The 14,445-nt window shown below is 38.1% G+C and overlaps 1 protein-coding gene across 1 annotated transcript; it reads right to left on the reverse strand.

Moving 5' to 3' along the window:
- Positions 1-5,493: 5,493 nt before the first annotated feature.
- LOC117990186 (CLIP domain-containing serine protease B4-like) lies at positions 5,494-13,898 on the reverse strand. Its single transcript, XM_069504403.1, has 7 exons — positions 13,754-13,898; positions 13,174-13,328; positions 12,175-12,433; positions 11,315-11,505; positions 10,596-10,701; positions 8,335-8,512; positions 5,494-7,000 (listed from the first exon to the last, which is right to left on the reverse strand). The coding sequence occupies exons 1-7, from the start codon at positions 13,821-13,823 to the stop codon at positions 6,757-6,759; spliced, it is 1,203 nt and encodes a 400-aa protein (XP_069360504.1). The 5' UTR covers positions 13,824-13,898; the 3' UTR covers positions 5,494-6,756.
- Between the last annotated feature and the right edge of the window lie 547 nt (positions 13,899-14,445).

The raw sequence follows: 14,445 nt of genomic DNA on the forward strand, positions 1-14,445 counted from the left end.
GTATGGCCAAGATGGGCTAGCCAAGGTGAAACGATTGAGTAGGAACGAAATATTCGAATTTTTAAAAGACTGCAAGAAGCAAAAAAAAAAACTTCTAAATGCCTAAACAGATTTGAATGCATGGGATAGGGTATCGCTAGAATCCGTACATTATTCCATGAAGCGAAACTGGCTATAATTATTTTGCAATCAATATGGCGACTGTATGGGCATCATTTTCAATTGTTGTTATTTTACTTTTTAGTTCATTTTTTGGCAGGGCAGTGATGTTTTTATTTTGTTATACAACTTGTTTATTTATTTATATTTATTGGACGAATATTAGTTACCATTATCACATATTAGCTCCGGATAAAACTCAGTAACCTGAAAAATAGCATACTTTATGATTAGATCATCATGCCCAACATTAATATCACTTTTCTGATAAACAAAATCTCTAATTAAGTCGGATAGTTCTAGTTAGTGTTTTAACTATGAAAACTTATCACACATCGAATCGAATCGTATTAAGAAAAATTACACAGTACGCGTAATACGAGATTTTATGTCTCACTAATGTTGATAATATTCGAGTGTCGAAACACTTCCGCGTTATAGTAAACTGGATCTTAATTTCCTTGTATTAAAGCTCGAATTTTTCTACACATCTACAGCCAGCGCTCCAAGCGGAAACATTGCGAAATTAAAATCAGTGGCATTGAATTTTTGACTTCAATTCAAGGCTCTTTAAGTTTACTTTAACGTTATTGTGTTTCGATTCTTGAATTCTAGCAGCGTTGATGAGACGTAAAATCTCATGCTAAGCATACAACTTGTAATAGTTCGCTACTAGAGTCTTGGTTAACCCCCAGGTTCGATTTATAGTTTGCGGTACAGTTTCAAATGCATTGGGAGAGTGCTTCAACTAATTTTATTACATTTCACTTGCCGTGGCAAATGTACGATAAACTTTCACTTAGTACGTATATAAAGTAAGTCTTCAAGAAATATAATCGATACTTACTAATATTGTAAATGAGGAAGTGTGTCTGTTTGTCTGTCTGATAACTTTTCACGGCCCATCCGCAAAATTTTAAGTTACGGAATATTTCAAAACTAAATAATAAATAAATAAATGATCTTTTATTTGGGACCATAGCACACAGTTTACAGTTATACAAAACACTACAACACCAAACAAACGTACAGAAAAATCTCACATATACTAACTAACACGTACGGCTTTCCACGCATCTCAACCGAGAAAACCACCGCCATTACGTAGCTCTGATAGATGGTGTGGTGTATTATGATACCCCAGTTGATAAAGTTATCTTACTTCAAATATTCGCACCCTGGTACATCAGAAATGATGATATTCATAGGGACCTTCAAATTGAATACGTCCATAAAGTTATCACCAAATCTGCCAAAGCCCACGACTATAGGCTTCACCACCACGTCAACGTTGAAGCAATCCAGCTGCTTGACGTAACGGAGACAGTGAGAAGACTAAAAAGGACCAAACCTTTTGAGTTAGTGTATAGTGATTAGTGATAGTGTACATAGTGTAAGTGCTGAAAGAACACGTGAACAAAGTGTCATATCTCAAATCAAGAAAGACTAAGATGCGTCAGTGGACAATTTCTTAGTGTAATATAAGATAATTTATAAGTTTAGGTTAAAATAAAATTACTTATTAGTCATACATTAGGCTAGATCGTAATATAATTGAGTAGCTAATTGGCACTCAACAATAAGGAATATACTTCAAATATTGAAAATACTAATTATTACTTCATGACCACAATTTTTTTTTTGTGTGATGTAACCACGAATTCACGGTTTTCATACGTTTTCCCTAATGTCTGCTATAAGACTTACCTGCCTGCCAAATTTCATGATTCTAGGTCAACGGGAAGTACCCTGTAGGTTTCTTGACAGACCGACAGACAACAAAGTGATCCTATAAGGGTTCCGTTTTTAATTTTGAGGTACGGAACCCTAAAAAGGGAATTGCCTCAGCGTAATGCTGTAGTATATAGTATATGTGGGTACACTACCCCAGTGCTGTTTTTCAGGCAACCCCTGAAAAAATCCGCTTGACATCCCGGAATGAACAATACTATAAGTCAACAACAGAAAGCCGTTGATACCAAAATTAAAATGGCATCAACTTTGTAATGGAGTCGTGTTTTGAATGTTTTATTGGCATCTGGAGCAGGCTTTGTAATTCCAATAAGGTATGTTTCAGCCTTAGCTCACTGTCAAAGGAAAATTAAACTTAAAAGTATAGTTTTAAGGTTGGTCTTAGATTGTACTTTGTTCACCGAAATCCAAGCTGAAGCCTTGGCTTTATTAATACTCACTTGTCTTGTAAGTGGAATTTCTGATAATTCCTTCCTAGTACGGGTCTACGATATAGAGAATTTTTTATTCCAAAAACGATTATTAAGAGGGCGCAGTTCGGTGCTTTCTTCATACAGACGTAGACTAGAAGGGTAATTACTACATTATTTGATATTACTTCGTACGCGTGGATTTAGGTTTTTAAAAATGTCGTGGGCACTCCCTGGTAGTGATTGTTCTTGAAATGTTCTTAATACGTCTAATGAAACCCGTATTGAATTGCACTAAGAAATTTAGGTGCATACCAGTTTTTTTCCGGAATCAAACCTGTTACTAAGTTATAGGGAAAAAATGAAAATGGATTGTATGCTATTTGCCTATTTTCAATGTTTTATGGTTAAGAGATACCCGTTAAGAATCCCGTGGGAACTATTTGATTTTTTCGGGATAAAAAGCAGCCTATGTCCGTCCCCGGCATGTAAGCTAACTCTGTACCAAATTTCATCAACATCGGTTAAGCTGTTGGGCCGTGAAAAGCTAGCAGACATACCTACAGACAGACTGACAGGCACACTTTCTCATTTATGATAATATTAGTATGGATGGATTAGGCTACAGCGTCTCGGCCCCAATCGGTAACAAAATTTATCTAAGCATAAATTTCCCGCTGTGGTAAAACTTTAAAGAAAATGAATTTATAGTGCGCTCCAACTCTATCGTTTTCACCTGACCCGACGACGCTCGATTAATGTCGTTAGCACAAAGTTTCGATAAACTGACTTTATGACGCTGAAACTATGTTTGTATCACCAAATTATATTTTGCTAGATTATTCAGTACTTACTACTATACAGGTTGCAACCAGAACGCTAGCAAAAACTTAGCGTTATTGTTATACTACCTAAACACAATCCAATACCAATAACCATTTGCCTCATTTTGTAGTTTTATGGATTTAGTATTCTACAACCCCGCAATGTATAGCTTGTAAGACTCGGGTCAATGCCCCGTCTACGACGTGGCATTGACCCTGAATGGCCCACTTACGCCACGTTCGTTGACCTCTAGGGTCAATCAGATGTTTTATTTGTTATATCGTGAACTTTTACAAAATATAGTTTTTTTTTTTTTTCAATTTTTTTGGTGTTATCATATTAGTAATCATCAGAAGTATCACCTGTCTGTGTTTTTGCTTGCGTTCTGGTTACACCCTGTAGTTCCTCAATTTTTTGTTCGTAGTGCGCTCCAAATAAATGTAGTTTGGCAAAGTACAAGTACTTGTAAATGTGACCTTGTAGTCTACATCTCCTGAGGATGCTCCGGTATCTGAGTGAAGCGTACTTTGAGTATTTTTTAGAAGATTGGAGTGGTGTTGTGTGTTGTTGGTGTGTATAACTTGCTTTTCCTGCTTCTTTAGTAGTGGGAAGGCGCGCGGTGCATATTGCAAGCTATACCATACCGATTTGTCTGTTTTGGTGGATTATAGCGAATTAAGCTTTAGGTTCTAGCTATCTAGTAATGTTTTCATGGAGACATTTTCATCCAATCCACACCTTTTTTTCGCCATTATACGTTTTTTTACAAGTCAAGTGGTGAAAAGTCCTATGACGCTTAAAAGGATCATTAGTTCATTATAGGTACCTAACTATTACAATGCTAAAATGTATCGACTCTATATGGAGGATGGAGGAAAAAATAATTTGTTCTTTAATTTTATCAATAAAGTGTACTGTAATAAAACGAATTTAAACAATTGAACATAAAAATTACAGATCGAAAATATCATCTAAACCACCGCAACGAGGCAGGGTGTCCAGAACTTTATTAGTCAGTTTTTTAATAAAGTTTATTTGAATAAAAAAAAACTAAAAAAAAACAAAATATCATCATCCTCTATCATCGAATGAAACAATAACAATGTTATTGTTTCATTCGATGATAGGATGAGGAGGATGATCAATTCTGGTCTATTTTATTTTTATGTAGGGGATGTACATACTTATCCTAATCATATTTACGCGATTGATCATTAGAAATTAGTTCCATCCATAAACAAAATACGACTATAACATTTACTACACTGATCATAAATGCTATAATCCTGCATAGAGTTGTTATTCCGCATTAACGATACACCGAGCATTGGCAAAGATACTCAATAGTCGGTGCCTTATCAGATGAAAAAACTATCGGATGTAAAAGCTACTCTTTTACGTACTCAATAAAGTCTACTTTACACTGCAGGTTATTCGAAGATAAGCCTCCACACAAAGTGGAAAAAGGTTTTGGCAACAGGCCAGTCGAGGTACGATACTTCCTGTACTAGAAAACCATTTCGTCGTGTTTTTAGGGTTCCGTACCTTAAAAGGAAAAACACAACCCTTATAGGATCACTTTGTTGTCTGTCTGTCAAGAAACCTATAGGGTACTTCCCGTTGACCTAGAATCATAAAATTTGGCAGGTAGGTAGGTCTTATAGCAGACATTCGGGGAAAAATCTGAAAACCGTGAATTTAGGGTTACATCAGACAAAAAAAAATCTGGTCATGAACTAATAATTAGTATTTCAATTATCAAAGTGAGATAACTATATCAAGTGGGGTATCACATGGCTTCACCTATGCGTTATAAAACAGATTTTTATTTAGTTTTATGCATCATAGTTTTTGAATTATCATGCAAAATGTCGAAAAAATAAGACTGTAGTACGGAACCCTCGTTGCGCGAGCCTGACTCGCACTTGGCCGGTTTTTTTGAAAGAGGCAAGTGTAAAATAATGGGCATCTCTTTCTAATCTGAAGATGAAGTGGTGTTTGACAAGGAAGGAATGAATGTTCCATATACAAGTAGCTAGATTGTACGTGGTTAGAGGTTATCTGTGATAAGCCAGTGATAACGTCTGAAGAATTAATTGATTTTGATAGCGATTGCCTATGTTTCAATTTGTGAAATGTACTTTTACTTGGCTAGCGGGAATTAATGAAAGAAGGTTTTCCTATGATTAAGATTTTATTTACAACTAGCTAATACTCGCGACTTTGTCCGTGTGATTAAGTTTTTTAAAAAATTTAATAGGAATTTTTGTTATTATGGGAGAAATGCATATCCACAGGTCAAGCACATGACCCTCCTTTGGGCTTCGCCGCAGTCAGAAAAAAACCATTTTAAAAACAAGCTTTCATTAACTTTAAATAGGTACTAAAAATATGAATATGTAAAAACAAATCTAACGAGTCCAAACACGGCGAAGTTATGATGGGCAAATGAGGAGTTCCTGAGACCAACTCCCGGCTCCATCATGAGACCCTGGACATCATCTTCTTCTATATTACTTGAAAATCGAACGAGCCCAAATACGACCAAGTCATGTTGTGAAGTTCAGGAGTTCTTACGGCCATCTCCCAGCTCCATCATGAGACCACTAATTTCATGGTACCATATTATTGTATTGTCATCAAAGATTCATAATTATGTGTATCAAGTATCAGCTCCATAGGTTGGGGCGAACTGTATGCTTAGAACGAGATTTTATGTCTCGCTAACGTTGATAGTATTTGAGTGTCGAAACACTTTAGCGTTATAGTAAACTGCATCTTAACCTACCTTGTTTTAAAGCTCAAGTTTGTCTACATATCTACGGCCAGCGCTCCAAGCGGAAACGTTGCGTAATTGGGTATTTGACTACTTTTGAATTTGATAAATACTATTACTTTATTATAAACTAGGATAAAAATAATGACGTACACTGAAAAAAAATATTAAAATCCAACAAAGATTTACAAAGTTACAGGCATTTTAATTTTGGAGTGGGAGGGTCTTCTATCCCTTTCTCGCAAAACGAAAATTTGTATGAAACCGCACGAAGCTACTATGGCATTAGTAGGTGTGACGTCAAACTGCTGTATCGCTATCTCTGTCTAATCAGAAATATTTTTAAATGCTTATAACTTTTATATTATTTGATCGATTTAATTAGCTTTTCAGTTTACGTCATTATTTTTATTCTAGTTTATAATAAAGTAATAAAAAAATTGGAGTTAAATACCCAATTCAAATCAGTGGTATTGCATTTTTGACTTCAATTCAAGGATCTTACGATCCATTTTTACGAGCCTCAATAGCTCAACCGGTATAGGAGTGGACTGAAAACCGAAAGGTCGACGGTTCAAACCCCGCCCGTTGCACTATTGTCGTACCTACTCCTAGCACAAGCTTGACGCTTAGTTGGAGAGGAAAGGGGAATATTAGTCATTTAACATGGCTAATATTCTTTAAAAATTACTTTGATGTTATTGTGTTTCGACTCCCAAATACTATCAACGTTGGCGAGACGTAAAATCTTTTACTAAGGGTACCGGTCTAAAATTCAGTTTGCAAGATTTGACCACATATAACACGGCAAGTTAAATAAAAGCTTGTAAAATATTAAGCCTTAATAGTGTCTAATATCCATTCCATATATTTCGTCACATCAGTATAAACTCCTGGGAATTCTGTACCGCACTGAGCGGGCCCGAAGGAAACGATGCCAAATTGAACCTGTCGTATTTGGCCGTTGAAGTCGGATTCCACTGTGAGAGGACCTCCAGAATCACCGTCGCAAGTGTCCTTCATCATTGCACCAGCGCAAAACATGTTCTCTATTAATGACCTTCGTTGATGTTCGTACCTGAAATTATTTAATGGAAAATATGTATCATCTGTATATATAAAATTCAAAGTCCTGACTGACTGACTGACATATATATCAACGCACAGCCTAAACCGCTGGTCCTAGAGACATGAAATTTGGATGGTGTGTTCTTTGTAAAGAGTAGGTATCCACTAAGAAAGGATTTTTTGAAATTCCACCTCTAAGTGGGTTAAATGGGGGATGGAAGTTTGTATGAAAGTCCGTCATTTTTGAAGTTACATCGATGAAAATTGGTATTTAAGCTTTCGGTTAAAAATAAAAAAATACGTATTTCACGACTTTTGGAAATTCGACTACCAAGGGGGTTAAATAGGGGATGAAAGTTTGTATGAAAGCCCGTCATTTTTCAAGTTATTTGCATGAAAATGGGTATTTAAGTTTTCGGCAGCAAATGAAGAAATATGTATTTCAGGATTTTTGGAAATTCAACCCCCACCTCGATTTTCTAAATTCCACCCGAGCGAAGCCGGGGCGGGCCAGCTAGTTTTAATATAAAAATAAAATATGATGAAGATATATATGATCCACCAATCCGCATATGGCCAGCGTGGTAGACTATGCCCAAAAACCCTTCTCACTCTGAGAGGAGACCCGCGCTCTGTGGTGAGCCGGTGATGGGTTGATCACGATGATGATGATGATGATGATGATATATGATAAAAGTTGTGATAGCCTAGTGGTTAGGACGTCCGCCTTCTAATTGGAGGTCGGGGGTTCGATCCCGGGCACGCACCTCTAACTTTTCGGAGTTATGTGCGTTTTAATTAATTAAATATCACTTGCTTTAACGGTGAAGGAAAACATCGTGAGGAAACCTACATGCCTGAGAGTTCTCCATAATGTTCTCAAAGGTGTGTGAAGTCTACCAATCCGCACATCATGGCCAGCGTGGTAGACTATGGCCAAAACCATTCTCACTCTGAGAGGAGACCCGCGTTCTGTAGTGAGCCGGTGATGGGTTGATTATGATGATGTATCATTTTTAGGACCTCCCACTAATAAAACCACAGTGCTTTCTCTGCGCCAGTGAGGTCGTGAAAAAATGCTCTTCCGGCGTTCGTGTTTTCTGTCACGTACTTTTAAACTTGAGTACTGCTAGGTGATTCGCTAACTAAGTGTCTAACACTGAATGATAGCCACCGAGGTTGGTTGGTTCTACATTGCTGCTTCACTGAGTGAGATCAATCCAATCGTTCCGCGCGTTCAAATCTCATTATTGTATTAATCAACGTCAAGCGCTATATTGTAATAGAAAAATCACAGATCTTCTACTTTTGTTTTGTTTACAAAAATTAGATGAAACATCGCACCTATTGTAATAATGACTGCAAACGTCGTTGGATAGAATTGGAATCTCGGCCTTCAATAGTTTAGTGGACGAAGTCTTAGTTTCCGTAACACCCCAGCCTGCGATTGTTGCATTCTTGTCTGCGAGGCGAAGGTTACGGAGATTGCTGTACACTGGTAGACATATTGGTGCCGCATTATCTAAAAAAATAATTTCAGTGTAATAGGAATGAATATGCAGGCTCGTCACCACCAGAAGTATGTTATTATGATTGAGATTGAAGACTAAACCACTTAAAGTAACCTTAGATAACGGTTAACCGGATACGTCAGGATTACAACCTTTAGATTAACCGAGCCTTCGTGGGCGCACTGACAATATTCTCGCACACTACCTAGGTCCCTACCTACATCGGCTCCTCCATCCCCATACCGGTCCCAGACCAACCAGCTAACCTAGCACACCACAACCTAGCACTATAACATCAACGTCTTAAACCACATTAGGTCACAACAACAATTACAATAACCTACAGTGCGACACACATAGTGTCTACTGAGAAGCGCCCTCGGCAAGAGCCACACGAATAATGTCCCGTGACACGCTGCGCATCCGCTTTTATAATCTCACAATGACGGTGGGGCGATGACGTGATGTTCAATGAAAAAAGTGTTTACAATTAAAATGGCGGCGCGCCTGCAAATATATAAGGGGGAGTTTGAAAGTAGTGCCAGTGGTAGAAAAGATGAGGGGTAATAGGCTGGCATCGTATGCGCATTTAATGCGGAGGGAAGAAAGCCATGACACTAAAATAATGTTACATATGCATATGGAAGGAAAAAAAATGAGAGGACGACCAAAGAAAAGGTGGATACCAATCCAGTAATCAGACTTTTTTATCACATCATACAAAAATGTAAACTCCAGGAGAGAAAGAAAAGGTAGATGGATTGCGTGAAAGAGGATATGCGTGTAAAAGGGTTGACGGATGACAGAAGTAAGTGGAAGAAAAAGTCACGTTGTACCGACCCCACGTAGTGTGGTATAAGGTAAGGAAGAAGAAGAAGTAATAGAGAATATGATAACACGTTTCAAAGTGTAACGGCTGTGACCATATTTTGGAAATTCGTAGAACGATAGTACGGTTATTACCATTTACCGCGGCCATTTTGCAACTTTTTCAAGATTTAAGATTCTTTATTTGCAGAAACATTTTTTACAATGAGATGTTATTACATATTGTCCAATAGAAATGATAAAATTTCATCTTACATAATCAGGCATGCAAAATTAGTAAACCATTTTAATAATATATTTAACCTATTCTACTTCTCTAATCTGTGGTTTACGCCCTCTAATCGCTTTTGGTATTTTATTGTAAACTATATTTGATTTTACTGCGCAGTTCTTGAAAACAATGACACTTCCACAACTATCCCTAAACTAGCTTTACTTTCGTCTCCTAAATTTTCAAAAAAACTCGGATTCTTTCTTAAGAAAATTCTTTCTTCTAAAATGTAAAAGACATGGTTGGTTGTGCAATGAGAAACCTGGAAATTATTACGCAGAATATTGTTTAATACACCTATTACTAGAAAGAATCATTGTACCGTTTTCTTTAGTTAATTCATTCATAGCTCCCTAGATGACGCTATATAGGTGTTGCATCGCGGCAAATCGCGCGCACACACGCTCCCGTCATAGGAGCACCTGTCAACGCCATATGTAAAAACGCAGTCTGAAAAACGACACGCTAACATCCGCTCGCGCGCAGGCCACCTATGGCCTTGCATTGGTACCAGCACGAAAATCTAGAAACGCTCTCACGCATCCCTAAGGCTGATTCAAGGAGTCCTGGAGAATTTCATAAGAACAGGTCAGTGATTTCTTCCTTGTATATATCTGTTTTAGGCATTATTTTGTTGTTTTTTCTAGGTCTTTTGTTGCACATACCATCGCCGCTAATTTCATACTATTGCAGTATAATTATTATAATTAATTTCGCACACGCACCCAGGATCAGTGACTATTTACACGTCGCCGATCCAATGGTAGTGTCAGTAGCTAGCAGTTAGGAGTTAATCCATTTTCCATTTCCATCCATGAGCCGTAGATTTTAAATTTTATTTTATTTTCTTCTCAAGGAAACATTTTTACATCAAGCACAGCTACCGCAGGATAAAATGGTTATTTATGCTCCAAGTGTGGCTTGACAAAAATTACAGCAGAGGTGTCAACTTTAATATCCGAGCCGTAGGCAATGGTTTATAAAATAAAACTCACTAGTCATATTGATGGTTTCACTGAGGCGAAGAAGCGCTATGTCTGCTTCTACTGGTTGACGTCCCGTAAAACTGCGATGTGGTATAATTTTTTCTACTGCTATATCCTAGAATGGAAGTGAATTAAAAAATTTAAATTATGAGCGTTTTTTTTATTCTTTGCTGAGCAGTGTAAATAGTTTTTATTACCATTAGCGAACCATGTTAATAACATTTAATTAAGTACTTGATAATCCAAAAAAATATAATTTTTTTCTACATTTCGTATCAAGAAACACAGGACGTGTGTACGTGGCCATTTGAGTCATGGGTTTTTGTTCCTGATCTTTAATCTTGTTCTAGATTTTATATCGATGTAGGTAACATGTAATTAACTAGCTTATGTTCGCGACTTCGTCCGCGTGGACTACAAAAATTTCAAACCCCTATTTTACCCCCTTTAGAGTTGAATTTTCATAAATCCTTTCTTAACGGACGTCTATATCATAATAGTTATCTGCATGCCAAATTTCAGCCCTATCCGTCCAGTATTTGGAGCTGTGCGTTGATCATCGATGGCGTTGATAGATCAGTCAGTCAGTCAGTCAGTCAGTTACCTTTTCCTTTTATATATTATATAGATAACTACGATGTGGACGAAATAAGGATATCGGATGGTACCGCGACTCACTGCAGAGACATGATCTTTATTCGTGAAAAGCCATGTGTTTTTTAACCTACCTGAATCTTAGACTCGCAAATCATATTGTCATAGCCTCCTTGGCAATCAACATCTGTACTATAGTCAAACTCTCCAACGCGAACTCCGGCGATCTTCTTCGATGTTTTGCCGTCGGTGACGCAGTGGGCAGCTGTCAGGATGTACCTCGAGTTGATCACAGTCCCAGCACAACGGAAATCCACTCCGGCAGCTAAAAATTTATATAGTAGTAGTTTATGAAACTGTTGCATAATGGGTGGTTATTATTTTGGTTAATTTGTTGAAATTATGACGATAATAATTGTTCAAGATGTCGGAAGAAATCAAGCCGACTGAAATCACTTCATACTGTCACCACATTAGTAGGTATATACCATACGCGAGATCAATAATAATTAATCTATGGTATATACATTGCACCGGGGCGGGTCGCTAGTTTATTATATTATTATCCATACTAATATTATAAATGCGAAAGTATGTCTGTCTGTCTGTCTTTCTGCTAGCCTTTCACGGCTCATCCGTTCAACCGGGGTCCATCCTGGGGAAGGACATAGGCTACTTTTTATCCCGGAAAATCAAAGAGTTCCCACGGAATTTTTAAAGACCTTAATCGACGCCAACGAATTCGCGGGCATCATCTAATCAGTATCCTTATTATAAATGCGAAAGTGTGTTTGTTTATTTGTTGGTTTGTCCTTAAATAACGTTGCAACGGGTATAGATAAAGACCTGGAGAGTGATATAGGCTAATTTTTATTCCGAAAAATCTAAGAGTTCCCACGGGATTTTTAGAAAACCTAATTCCACGCGGACGAAGTCGCGGGCATCATCTAGTGATTTATAAGTTAAAACGGTAGAGACGAAGACGAGTACTTACTTGTGTCGTAAGCGATGAGTGTCATCCAGGGCAATTCGTACAGTTTGGGAACCCTGCCACCGATGATTCGTGAGCCATCAATATCTCCACAGGATGTTGGCAGGAGTCCTATGTTTGAATGCGATTCGATGTGGTCCGACATACGACTTGCTGGCCGTGGTATCGGGCCTGTCGGTAACGGGTCTGTCGGTATGGGGACTGTCGGTATGAGGACTGTCGGGGCAGGTGTTACATTCGTATCAAAGTCCGAGCAGCAAACCTGTGTATCGTGTTTTAGGTCACTAAAAATAAGCTTACAAAAGTCAGCTCTAGTAAGTGTGCTGTGCTCAGTTAAACCGACTGTGGTTTTTGTGGCACTGAATGTAGCAGGAATAATATTATGTAATTTTTATAAGTTTAATAATCTAAATATATAAAAGGAAAAGGTGACTGACTGACTGACTGACTGACTGACTGACTGACTGACTGACTGATCTATCAACGCACAGCTCAAACTACTGGATGGATCCGGCTGAAATTTGGCATGCAGATAGCTATTATGACGTAGGCATCCGCTAAGAAAGGATTTTTGATAATTCAACCCCTAAGGGGGTGAAATAGGGGTTTGAAATTTGTGTAGTCCACGCGGACGAAGTCGCGAGCATAAGCTAGTAAAAACTAAAATAAAAATCACTTGCACGTTAGTTGCACCTTGTTGATACTTGCAGCAAGTTAATTTCTCCAAGTTTTAATTAAGAAGCTGGATGATGCCCGAGAATTTACCCGCGTGGATTGAGGTTTATAAAAATCCTGTGGGAACTCTTTGATTTTTCAGGATAAAGTAGCCTATGTCCTTCTCCGGGATGCAAGTTATCCCTATACCAAATTTTGTCAAAATCGGTTGAATGGCGTGAAAAGCTAGCTAGTTTTGATAGCGGTGTCAAAGGGCCACTGTGCGAGCAAAATAATGTGTTGGAAATTGTTATTGATGTAAACAAAAACAAAATCAGAAACGCCTACCTTTGGTATTCTAGGATCGTAAGCATCGTAACCACATATGGCATCAACTAACGTTTGTCTGCTTGTAGATGGAAGAGTTCCTAGACGGAGTCCACGAGCGAATTCAAGACCTGAATCGCACGATGATATTGAAACGCAATCGAAGCAGCGGCGTTCTATAGGAAATGCAAGTGATTAGCATTTTTTTACATCTAAATCTAATCTAAATCTTCTAAATGGAAATGACTGACTGACTGACTGATCTATCAACGCACAGCTCAAAATAATGGACGGATCGGGCTGAAATTTGCTATTCAGAAAGCTATATTATGACGTAGACATCCGCTACGAAAGGATTTTTGAAAATTCAATCTCTAAGGGGGTAAAATAGGGGTTTGAAATTGGTGTAGTGCAGACGAAATCGCGGTTTTTGATCTTCTTCTTCTTCTTCTTTAAAATATGACAGTCCGTAAACAGTCTATATGGTACTACTTAAGAAGTATTTTCAGAAATTCCAGGCAAACAAAGAAAGAACGGGTTACCTGGTTAATACTTTATGATGGACATTTTTTTTTTATTAAAAAAAAAAAGTTTCACTTACCCGCAAAAGTGAAAGGTATTTCACTAACGGACAACAAAAACACACAAAACAATACTTTTAACACAAACATATTAGCACGTTATCAATCAATACAAATAAATAAATGCAATTATTTAAGTAAATATGTTCTTACTATGAGGTAGTTTAGCTTACTGGTGACGGAAATTAGTTATCAATCATATTTATTTATAGCACATTCTGAAAACGCTTGAAGACTAGGATGAATATACTTCTTTATATCGTGTGGACTTTTTTGATGACCTCCGCAACGCAATCAAATGTCTGATAAGAACGAATAAGAAGAAATTAGGGAAACCCTCCACCTCCCATGGCCCCACTAACCTCTCGGTTATATGGGCCGAATCGCGGGAGGGCGCCCGTTCGGTACTTGCTCTTGGCATTTTCCCGGGGTGCCTTCTTGACTCCCTACAAATTATTTTGTCTCTTCCTTGTCCCTTATGCTCACTCTCCCCCCTTGGGGGCTAGACGTCACTAGCACAGCTGTGATATTCGCTGCTGCTCCTCCGTGGTGCCGGCCTGGCACCTGTACGCTCCGAGCTGCTTCGCCTCTTATGCCAATGGTGCGGGAATTCCCGTAGCCGATGAGCCGAGGTCTGTGTAGAAGACCGGCCCCGCTTCCCCGCGTACGAAGAAATTAGGGAAATTCAAAAAGATCCATCAACATCAACGAC

This window comes from Maniola hyperantus, chromosome 17 (assembly GCF_902806685.2).
Source record: "Maniola hyperantus chromosome 17, iAphHyp1.2, whole genome shotgun sequence".
NCBI classification, from domain to species: Eukaryota; Metazoa; Arthropoda; class Insecta; order Lepidoptera; family Nymphalidae; genus Maniola; species Maniola hyperantus.

What these genes read in the sequence shown, in the direction of transcription:
- LOC117990186 (XM_069504403.1), bottom strand. Translation starts at nt 13,823, where the DNA reads ATGTTTGTGTTAAAAGTATTGTTTTGTGTGTTTTTGTTGTCCGTTAGT. An exon ending in ACGATCCTAGAATACCAAAG is followed by an intron (nt 12,434 to 13,173) that starts GTAGGCGTTTCT and finishes CACGATACACAG; the next exon opens with GTTTGCTGCTCGGACTTTGA. An exon ending in TGCAGTCATTATTACAATAG is followed by an intron (nt 7,001 to 8,334) that starts GTGCGATGTTTC and finishes AAATAATTTCAG; the next exon opens with GTACGAACATCAACGAAGGT.